This window comes from Nicotiana tabacum, chromosome 3 (genome assembly GCF_000715075.1).
Source record: "Nicotiana tabacum cultivar K326 chromosome 3, ASM71507v2, whole genome shotgun sequence".
In the NCBI taxonomy this organism is placed as follows: Eukaryota; Viridiplantae; Streptophyta; class Magnoliopsida; order Solanales; family Solanaceae; genus Nicotiana; species Nicotiana tabacum.
In genome coordinates this window covers 22,152,215-22,164,135 of record NC_134082.1, presented here as the reverse complement: position 1 = coordinate 22,164,135, position 11,921 = coordinate 22,152,215, and the positions used below count along the sequence as shown (strand labels likewise).

General features: G+C 35.9%; 1 protein-coding gene across 2 annotated transcripts; it reads left to right on the top strand.

The window, feature by feature from the left end:
• Positions 1-629: 629 nt before the first annotated feature.
• On the top strand, positions 630-11,533 carry LOC107810466 (putative gamma-secretase subunit PEN-2). 2 transcript variants are annotated; one of them, XM_016635255.2, is made up of 3 exons: positions 630-994; positions 11,184-11,344; positions 11,426-11,533. In XM_016635255.2, exons 1-2 carry the CDS (start codon positions 709-711, stop codon positions 11,342-11,344), a joined length of 447 nt encoding a protein of 148 aa, XP_016490741.1. In that variant the 5' UTR covers positions 630-708; the 3' UTR covers positions 11,426-11,533. The 2 variants fall into 2 exon arrangements, with proteins under 2 accessions (XP_016490741.1, XP_016490740.1); XM_016635254.2 differs by having other exon boundaries at positions 11,422-11,533.
• The last annotated feature ends 388 nt before the right edge of the window (positions 11,534-11,921 follow it).

Sequence of the window (11,921 nt, the reverse complement as noted above, 5' to 3'; positions counted from 1 at the left end):
TAAAGCCAAATTTAAGAGAATGTTGCTAAAATTTTACTTAATAAATTTATATAAGCTTATTATGCAAAAAAAAAACTTTACACAGATGTGTAGTCTACTCTTATACTACACTGTCTACACTAGCAGTCTTATCATTCTTTGCAAGTATACGATTCATGGTGGAAAAAAGAAAAGTTAACAATTCACGTGGATCCTTAGTTATAATTGATGATGATTTTTCCCTGACCCGGTTGGACATAAGAATTTTTTCACCTTTCTTTTGAAACCTTTTCATTTTTTTTTCGAAATTAGTATTTGGTTATAAAATTTTAAATTTTCATTTGAAAATGGATTTAATGGATTTTGAAATTTTTCGAAAATTTTAAAAACTCCAAAATATTATTTTTCAAAATTTTCACTCATTTCAATCCCAAAATTTCAAAAGCAGCCTAAAATTATATTCATACCGAAACACAACTCTAATTTTCAAATACAATTTAAATTAAAAAAATCACTTTTTTTAAAAAAAAAATTACAATTCTTATGTCCAAACGCCCACTTAATTGTTTTTTTAATTATTATTATTATTATTATAATATTATTATTTTGAAATTTAATTTCTTTATTTTATTGATCCTAAAACTTATCGCACATTTACACAAAATCATTCCATCACACAAAATCATTTCTAACGGTTAAGGATCGGAGTTCAACTTTTCCGATCAGAAAATGGAGGCGACTCCCTCTAATCCTACTCATAACATCATCTCCACCGCTCCCGCTGCCGCAATCAGTATGAACGCCTCCGTCGCCAGCCACCGCAATCCGCTAAGAGTTGACTGGCCGACGGTCGACGGACCACTGGGTTTAACAGAGCAAGACTCCGTCGATTACGCGCGTAGATTCTTCAATTTCGGGTTTTTACTCCTCCCTTGGCTTTGGGCTGTCAATTGCTTCTACTTTTGGCCTGTCCTTCGTCGGCCCAACTCCCATTATCAACCCGAGCTCCGTCGCTGTAAGTCCCAATTGATTTATCGATTATGAACTCTATGTGATTGAAGTTAAGTTATATATATTGACAGTGTAATGGATTTGTTACACTGTGATTTAACCTGTTATAATGGGTGTCATTTATTCTAGTTTATCAATCGACATTTGTGAATATAGTTGCCTGCCATTGCCATTTAAAGTGATCTCCATTCTATAAATGTTTTTTACACTGTCCGTCCGTGCATAGAACTTAAACTCTTTTTCAAAAACCCATTTGATTAACCGTGATGTTAACATGCTTTCTCTAGCTGCTTTACTTCGTGAATTGTACTTGCTCAGTTCCGAAAAGAATGAAAGGGCTTACGAGTATTGTCACACCTCCTTTTTACACCCGCCGGGAGGAATATAAGGGAGTTTTTCCAATTAAAGTGACATTATTCGAAATGAGATTATTAATTTATCAGAGTCGCCACTTGGAATAGTTTATTTGGTGTCCCAAGTCACCGGTTTATTTTAAAATCCCAAATCGAGGAAATTTCGATTTTTATTTAAAGGTCTGCGAACCAGAAATTCTAGATAAGGAATTCTGTTAACCCAGGAGAAGGTGTTAGGCATTCCCGGGTTCCGTGGTTCTAGCACGGTCGCTTAGTGATTTATACTTGGCTTAAATTGTTTAACTACTTATTTTTAGGACCTATGTGCATTTACCTTTTTAACCGCTTTTAGTCACTTGAATTATTCGTAATTAAAGAATTGAGTTACACGTACGTATACTCTTTTCTTTTGACGCGTCGAAATCATGTCACGCGAACGTGTCCACGATTAATAACGTTTTTTGTTGATTTATTAGGAAAGTTTGGTTGAAGTTGCGCGAACGCATCCTTCGAGTCTTTTAGAGTTAAATTTGCAATTATATTACGCGAACATATATATATAATCGCAATACTAATCTAAATTGGACCTAAAGCAAACTACGATGGTTCAAATTAATAAGAGGTTTGCGAGGGCCATGGAAAATTTAATAATGGCACACCTCGATCTTAAAGAGTTATCACTAATTATACGAGGGCCATGGGTTATCTACTTTTGCTTATGGCACACCTCGAATCTAATTTTTTTAGAAAGGGTTAATTAATTAAAGAAGGCTTAAAGGGATTTGAAATTATTTTTAGGCTAATGTTCAAATTAGAATAACTAATGTTGAAGGAGGCCTAGTGTTTGGCTGAAAGGGCGTGGGCTAGCAGCTAGCCCAAATGTCTATTAGAGGCTGCCATATTAATGCAAAGGCAATGGGACGCGAGCACAAGCCCAAAGGAGTTGCAAGGCTGCATATATCCCTATTTTCAAAATGGCCTTAAGGTCCAGGCCCAAAGGGAGCCCAAACCTTGCGAAAAACTAAAGCTGAAGAAACAGGGACTCAAGATCGAGTCTACACCAAAACATAACTGACATTTTACATTCAAAAATACCAAATCAGCCTAATGGACTTTCATCAATACACAGCAGCTTGAAAACTTTAAACGCTATTAGCTCACATTACACTCCCAAAAGCAGCATAATCTCGAATTCAATTGCAATGATAATAAAACTGTCAGGTGTTCATACTTAAATTCAATTCCAGGCTAACTCATAAATAAACATATGAAACTTAATCTCAACTAGACCCTTTTCTGAGTACAAACAGTAGCAAACCCAAGAGATTAACATGCCAATAACTTGAATCTAAGAAACACACCAAACTTTCAGCAGAACCAAACAAAAGCCAACATTGATTTAATTTACACCATATCGATAACATGAGAAAAGCTAAAATAACATGCATAAGATTAGATTACTACAAAACATGAAAGAACTGGAAGAGGCAGGGAAACAAGGTTCGGCTAAAACAAATGGTCTTCATTATGTATCCTCATTCCAGTTGCACCTTACATCTCATGTATTGGCCAAGGTTTGAAGAATACTTGGAAGACAAGAGGAAAATAAAGAGAATGAAGAATCAGCAGCAACAGCAGGTCAGCTCAGCAATTCGAGCAAAAATCAGCTTCTTTCAATAGTCTAGAACCCAGATTAGAATAAGTTTTTGGAGCTTTTTGAAAGTTCTGATTAACAATGAAACAAGGAGCAAAACCAAGCAGATTTCTACTACAAAATGCAGACAGTGTTCAGTGTTTTCAGGGTATCAAAGAACTCAGCCGTTTCTGAAACTTTTGGGTTTTTTAATCTCTAAAAAATCTCTCTTGAAAGAGAAGGGAAACAAGCCTCTTATAGAGGACAATTGTTTCTGTTATTTGCTGATTACCCATTCTCTAATTTTCAAATTGTTCGCTTTTACCCTGAATTTTGGTCTTGTTAGCTAGGTCAGTCCCTTTCCCCACCTTCCAGGAAATTTCCAAATCAGTTACACCAGATTCCCCTTAACTAAAATCCCTAAACTAACCTTTAAGCTTCTGCTATTTACCCTTAGAACCAGAGATGAGTCAAGTTTGACCCAAGACTTAAACATGCCTCTTGAAGTGGGTCAAAGATGGTCTCAAAGCCCAATCAACAAACTGACCCAAATCACAGAATCAATTATAGTAATTTGTGAAAAGCAGAAGAAGAAACAACTTAAATGATTTCAAAACCAAAACCTAACTAAATGACTGATTTTCTTTTAAACTAACAAATAAGCTAGAATTAACTTCATTACCAAGTCGAAACAAACCTAATTAAACTAACTATAAGACTAAAACAAGAAGGACAAAAATCAGAAACTTAACATGACATGAATAACAGCTAAGCAGGCAAATGAATAACTCAAACAAAATCAACGAACAACTTTTAAAAGTTGAAAAGAAAACTGGAAAACAAATGGAACAAATTCGACCACAAACCAATCCAAAGGGAAAAACCTAGGTTTGAACCTTTATTAATTTCCAGTCAGAATAAAAAAAAACTACTTAAAGAAGAGGAGAAGAAAAGAAGAGGAATAGGAGGTGAAACAACAGAAACGGACAGAAAAATGAAAGAAAATTTACCTCATTAACTTGAAACCAACATTGGACGCTCCGATTTAACAAAAACCAATGCTAATCACTTGTTCTTTGTCAAGAACAAGCGAACATCATTAATTTTGTGTTATATCAGACTTCTGAAACTCGAAAACTCGGAGGTCTAGGTCTTGCATGCCACAGATTCAAGGGTAAGGCGATTTGGGGTTTAGGGCTTCAACCTTAGATTCAAGATTCGAAAAGATGTAGAGGGATTCGAGGGAAGTGGTTTTGGGTGATGGAAAGAGGACGGGCTAGGGGTTATATGGTGTAGTTTTGAGGCGGATTAGAGGTGGCGCCGCCACCAGAGAGAGTGAGGATTTTAGGGCGGCGTTCTAGGGTTCTTCAGGTCTCTGAAGGTTAGAGAGGACGAGTGAAGAAATGAAACGAGGGGGGGTTAAGGCTATTCGAACAGTTAAATATATTTAGGTAAGCCAGTTCCCAGCCGTTCGATTAGTGAAGATCAACGGTTGGGATCATAGACCTCAACACGACGTCGTTTGGCTAATTGAATGGGATGGACCGGGTATGGGGTGATTTGGGCCTGGACTTGAACGGGTTTCAGGGGATTTGATCATTTGGGCTAATACAAATTGGCCCAAATCACAACAATTCTTTTGATTTTCTTCCTTTCTTTTTCTAATTCCAATTTCCTTTTCTTTTCAAATAAAAAATAAAAACCTAAATTAATTCTTAACTAAATTAACCTGCCAAATTAGATTAATTACTAGTCATAGTCTTTACAAAAATTAAATAACTCCTAAATTAAAAGAAAAACTATAAAATGTAAAATCAAAAGTAAAAATACAAAATGGGTTTTTTTTTGTGATTTTTTCATTTTTTGTAAAACAACTAATTTACTAATTAACCTAAAAATGTAAAAATAAATTCTAAATGCAAATGTAATGTATTTTTGTATTTTTCATGAATTAAATAAAATTAAACATTAAACATGCACAGAAAAATGCAAATAATTAGAAAAAATTCTACAATAATTCCTAAAATAACAAACAATTAAAAAAAAATCTAATTCTTTGGGTTTCTGTAGGAGTAATTCATGTGGGACAAAAATCACGTGCTCACAAGTATAAGGGCCAGCACATCTAATTTTGTGAAATAGGACATGATTTCTTAGGTGTTGTTCAATCAAAATGTACATATTCCAAAAATACTTAAAAAGTTCTGTAGATCAAAATTCATAGGTAAAAAGAATTTGAAAAATGTTTGAAACAATGTAGTTAGAGAAACATTGTTTGACTTTGCAAGTAAAATTTTCCAAATTAATTGGGACAGAAAGAGAACTTATTTGCTTACACTGTTTTGATGAGTGTGTACTCATAGGCGAATCCATGACTTAAACTTGATGACTAGTAATAAGATTATGAGTCCAAATATAATATTCGTTGAAATTTTGATGGGTTTTTATCTATGCTCCGCATTAAAGTATTGGGTTCGGATGAGCTAGGTTCTTATGAGCTGTGTGTACTATTTGCTTTTGGAGGGGAAGGGACTAATTTGGCCAGCTTCGGCATTAAGTTACTGAAAGGAAACACATCCTGTTTTGTTTTTTGTTTTTGTTTTTGCTTTGCGCTTGCTAAGCTTGAACTGATAGTTGTGTGGATCAGTGCTGAGATAGTGAAGACAAATCTTACCCCGTCCGGATCACAATTTGAATCTTTTCATGTTCTGTTAATTCCTGCTTCTATTTTTTGTGTCTTGAATTGCAAGTTTTATCGAATCTTTCACTTTGTTCTCAGATTAGTATTATCTGAGAAAATGAACTGATGAATGTTAATTTCTATTGAGAAACAGTTTGGCTAGTTGTCCAATAGTCTGGTGTGGTGGATATGTGATAGTGTTGTGTTGATATGGTACTTGTTGAAATGCATTATTGAGGCAATAGATGCTTAGATGGTCCAAATTTGAGTTAAACGCCTACAGCTCAATAGATTTAGGAAGCTTGTTGAACAGGGTGAAAAGTTGACAACCTATGAGGTTCGCGGGCAGGGGGTGGGGTTGCTGAAAAGGGGTTAAGAGTAACAATTGGTTAAGCTCTAGAAACTTAAAATCAATTTCTTTGGCGATGAAGTCAATGTTAAGAGTGATGACCATTAAGCACTTGATATTCAAGAAACACAAACGAAATGCCATTCATGTTTCCTTCAACAAAAATAATACTCTCTTTTGTAGAGAAAAAGTTCGAGACTTAGATTTTTTCTTTCTCTTAACTCTCTTTTTTACAATACCAACCACACTTTTTTTATGTACACCATAACACTTTTCTCAACATTTTAACAGGTAATTGACAGTCAATTATGAAAATTAAACACATAAAGGTTTGCCCCTCGGGCACAGTATCAACAATTTCGTCGCTCGGGCAACATCTCAGAACAATACCAGCCCCTCGGGCGCGATTCGTGTTTCTGTTGTTGTTTGATGTAATTTGAGGCTTCGACTAAGTTCGTATGATGTTGTAGGATGTATTGGTATATTTGGATGGAGTCCCGGGGGGCCTTGGGTGTGATTCGCATTGAAATCGGATAGAAATTTTTGGTATCTTTACAATGTCATCACCTGTTTCTAATTGAAATCTGTGTCTCCGAGACCCTGAAAACCTCATTTAGAGTCGCCTCGATTTGTGTGCGCAGTCCGGGCGCGTAGCCGGAAAGCTTAAATGTAAAATCTTGTGAAAATTGCTAAGTTTTGACCTCGAAATGAATAAATTTGACTTCGGTCAACATTTTAGGTAAACGGACCCGGACCCGTGATTTGACGATCCCGGAAGGTCCGTAGGAAAATGAGTTCACTTCTTTGTTTAAAATGTAGAGAGACTTTTACAGCTGTATCTGCACTATGTTTAGTTGGATGATAGAACATTTTCCAGATGTAACATACCCCAATATTCTCCTAAGATTGTCATGTTTTCGATGTAAACGAATTATATTTAGTTGGATCAAGAAGCATTTTCCAGATGTTATAAGTAGTACCATATCGGTCCCTAGGATGTTTAGGCAGCTCTCAGAGCACACGTTTGAGAAGCAAAACATTGGTAACTGGTGCTTAACTTATCAGTGTATACGAAGCGTTTTTAAAAAGTATAATTCCTTTTATGAGAAATATGAAATAGATTGGTTAAATATAGCATGTTTGAGAAAGCTTGGATTGAATTGCAGTTAAGAAATAATTTTTTAGGGGTTAAGTGACTTTATTAGCTCATTACACAAGTTGTAATGAATGCATCATCCGGGTTGTAACTTCCCCAGCATTCCTTTATGCTGGTATTATGAACAAAAGTTACACTTACCAAAACAAATATTACTGGGATTAAGTGTGTGATAAGTTGACAGACGGTTTTATGTATGTGCGATACATGGGGAAAGCAGCTTGTTGTACCTCAAAGAGTTATGGGATTATCAGTAATATTTTCTAAAAGGGATGCATTTATTTTATGCGAAACATGAGAGCCTTCTTTGTAGTTCTTTAAATGTTGGTTGCTCGGCATACACTATTGAGAATCCTAAGGGGTGGTTTGGTTCGGATATAAGTTATGCAGGGATTAGCTATGCGGGTATTAATTATGCGGGATTAGTTATGCGGTTATTAGTTAAACAGGGATTAATTATGCGGGTATTAGTTATGCAGGGATTAATTATGAAAGTATTAGTTACGCAGGGATTACTATACAAGGATTAATTATTTTTGAATGTTTGATTTATTTTATAAAAAATTAACACACATTATGGTGAGTGTTCCACCAGGCATCAAGAATCCCATTGAAGCCCGTGACTGGCTTCCATGAATTTCAATATCAAATGTCTGTCCTATGAGATTCATCTGACACACTTCGAATTACATGTAAAATTCTCATTCCTTAATTCCTTGCCGGGAAAATGCAGAAACAAAGATAAAGGAAGGGAAAATAAAAGATCCTCCTATCCAATTTTGTTTCTGAAATTCTCATAAACCAAACAAGTGAGAATGGCGAGCTGAAATTCTCATTCCTTCATTGGGGTAATTTTTTCATTTATTAGTTTTATCAATGTATTATTAATACACGTATTCTTATTCTACATTCTACCCCGCATAAGATTATACATAGATTCCCTCAATATTTTATGCGAGTATTATGTATAAGGAGGAGTAAAATCTTATCAAGCACTGTATAAGTTGTGCAAGATTTTATACGGATTATACTGGATTTTATACATGGTTATACATGGATTAACTCTTTTAGAAGACCAACCAAATGACCCGTAGGTGTTTAAAATCCATGTAGTTTAGAGGAATGAGATGGTAAGAGATGACAGTTACTTTCGCAAGCTGGCTCAGGGCCACTCTTACCATAAGGAAAAGAAGATGACAGTTACCTTGTTGTCTGTCCTAGTTTTTAGTGCTTCTTTTTTGTTCCTAAGAGTTAATTGTATGGGAGGTGGATAGGAATATTCTTTTTGATTCTTCCACCATTAGAAGTGGTGGATATGCCATGTCAACAACCTATGTCCAATGCAAATGCAAATAAGGAATGGACTGTGGTGACAGAATACTCGAAAGAATAAAGTCCAATTTTTTCCCCAGAAGTGTGTCATGTCCATTTTGTAACTCAAGATCTTTTATTGTGCAAATGTGTATTTAACAACTATTAGCTCCCCTTGGTCTAAAAAGCATATACAGTAGCCTTTCTTTGACTTTAGATGGATGATAGATTGTATAGGTGTTGAATGCAATTAATATCTCCATAGCTGATATCTAGGACTTTATATAAAGGTGCTAATTTTTGGATGAAAAACGGCCAATTTGACAGTAATGTGCTAAGTTGCTCAAACTCTTCACTTTCAGTGTCGCACCCGTGTCGACACGACCTAGGTGTGGGTGTGGGATCCGTACTGGATTTGGTCAATCGATTTGGGGACTTTGACCAAAATCAACGGAGAAATTCGGGACAGATACAATGATTTTTGAAATCAAAACTGATAGTTTATATGAGTCCACCAACTGTATAGAGACCTGATGCTATATCGGTTCCCTCAGTGCTAACTACTGAAACAGTATGTAAATAAGACACAAGATTTTTACGTGGAAAAATCCCAACTTAAGGGGACAAAAATCACGACCTACACTGGTAAGATTTCAACTTCACTAACTTGTAACTACACTATTACAAGCCACTTTGTAATGACTCTATTACAAAGACTTCAATCACTCTAACTTGTAATACACTTATCACAAGCCACTTTGTCAATCACTAGTTACAAAGACTTCAACCTATGACTAACTCTAGTCACAACACAAACTCAGATGGTTTATGATTTTGAGTTTCCTAAAACAAAGTTTCTAAGAAAGCAAGATAGGAGTTACAATGAAGAACAAAACACAAGATTACAACTCAACTAAGGACACACATAAACTCATAGTGAAACTGGTCCGTAGTGGAGTTGTCTTCTTGTTCTTGACACACTTGTGACTTCAATGCTAGATGAGATCTTCAATGCTTGAGAGAATATCACTGAATGCTCAAGTGAGTATGTTGTTGCCTTACACCATGTTATTATACTTCAAACGACATCCCAAGGATGATGTCTATTCTTGGTTGGTACGACCTCTTCCCAATGGGAAGTGACTGTTGCACTGTTGCGTGCACAGTTGCAGGCAGTCACTTTCTGCAGTTGCTTTCCAGCTGTAGAGTTGACTTATACTTCTGTCAGAGAAGCACCAAGGGATCAGGTCCCTAAACTGGTTCTTGTGAATCCAAAGGCACACTGCCCAGATTATCTCGAGTCCATTACTGAATGATTGTACCAGGCATGCATCAGGTCCTTTATCTGGTTCTATACAAAAAGTTTGTTAGATCATCAAAACATAGACTAAGAGACCTTAAGCCCATCAAAAATAAAAGTTAGGGTGAAATTGAAGAAAACGAGTAGAAATTTTTATGTCATTCCGTTTCCTTTTATCTCCTTCTCGGATTTTCCTCTTGATCAATACCTTTCAAGTTTTCCACATAATGTCTCATAATTTAGATATAACTTTATAACTCTATTTTTAGATATTTGAATTATTTTTAGACGAATCCCTACACCCGTATCCGCACCCACGAATCTTAAAATTTAGATCACGAAGGATACGACCTCTAGATCCGCACCCGTATCGGATACCCGCACTCGAGTTCGAGCAACTTAGGTAATGTGTAGTTACCCTTGCATTTTGACAACAGTAATTTTCTTTAACAGGACTTGGAAACTTAATAAAAACGTAAGAAAATCCTACTAAATCCTAAAACTCTGAAAAAGAAGCACCATGTTTGCTAACCCCCTATCTTGACTGGATATCACCTTTAGATGTCCCTGAGCCCATATAATCATGATTCTTGTCCTGTCATTGAACACTAGAAATATCACTTCATCAATCAAGCTATATGCTTATGCATATAAATGTAAATGGACGTTCCAGCATCCTGTGTGCAAAAGCAATGCTCTTTATAATTTAGATGCAGTGCTTTAACAACTTAGAAGAGATCCTTATGGCTGTCAGTTGTCGCAATTAGCCGCTATCAAGGATTAACCTTAAAAGGGATGTTTTTTGGCCACTCTCTATTCATAGTGGAGGGCCAGTGCAAGTGGAATTGACTGTTGAGGTTTGGATGCTTCTGCTAGGGATCTCCAGCACTTGCTGTGATAACTCCTATGTTTCAGTTGGTTTTGGTGGTCTTCTTGCCCAAATACTATGATATTTTTCGTTGTTCACTCTGAATTTATAAAAAAAAAAAAACACTTTCTCGTCTCATTTTCCATCTCTCTCTCACACACACACTCACTCACAGTTTTCAAAGCTCACCTTAAGTGTCAGGTGCTGGGCAGGTGAGCATTTTTTCATCAGAAATTCCATTATAAGTCCTAATTTTAACAGTTAATAATGATCTAGGACTTTCTTACAAGTCATGCAATTGTTGGAAAAATATATATGACTAGGCTTATCACGTTCTTGAGGAACTTCGACTCTTTTGTATAGCTATCTCCACTCTTGTCTACTGTGCGTATTACAATTCTCAATCGCTGAGGTTAGAATGTTTGACCTATAGATGTTATGTCAGCAATTGGTTTCATGGTGTTGACTGTTATGAGTTATTGTTTTAACTTGGGCTGCAAGCACTTTTTCTAACATTGAGGTTTCGAAATCTATGGTTTGTAGATGTTGTCAGGTCAGCAATTGGTTTCGCGGTGTTTGCTGTTCTTCTCTCAACTTGGGCTCTTACCTTCTCCATTGGAGGAGAGCGTCTATTTGGTCATGCTTGGGACAAGCTAGTAATGTACAACGTTGCTGAAAAATATGGTTTAACGGGGTGGATCTAGGTACTTATTGCATTCATTATACAAGATTTGTATATATTCTTCACTTGAAAAGATCATCTGACGTTGGAACTTGTCAGTTAGACAGTTACTATGATACTATTAAGGAGTGATGAAACCAGAAAAGAGATGCACCTTTTGAACTCATTGTATGCAAAACCCAAAGATGGATTGGAAGTAGTCATTTTGCTCTCTCGCTCTCTCTCTCTCACTCACACACACAGGTATTATAACTGTAGATGGAATCATAATAATGTGAATTAAGGGACATGAGATTTTGTATTGTATTGTTATGAAGTGATTAAGAAGGATTATAACGCTGGAGGATTGTAGATGGGTAAGTAAAATTTATGCCAAGTTAAGCTACTAAAAATTAAAGTTATCTGATCTTGACCTTTAGGAATCATGTAGCTGGTCATAATTAATTAATTTGTGATTTGAGACGCAATAGCAGATTTGTATAAATTTTTGGGGTTGCAAGAGGTAGCCTTTTGAGGGAGGGGGAAGGGGTTGAGTCAGAAGTTAATGTGTCGTGTTTTTCCTGTAACGTCCCTTAAGAAATATTAATTAGAAGAGAGAT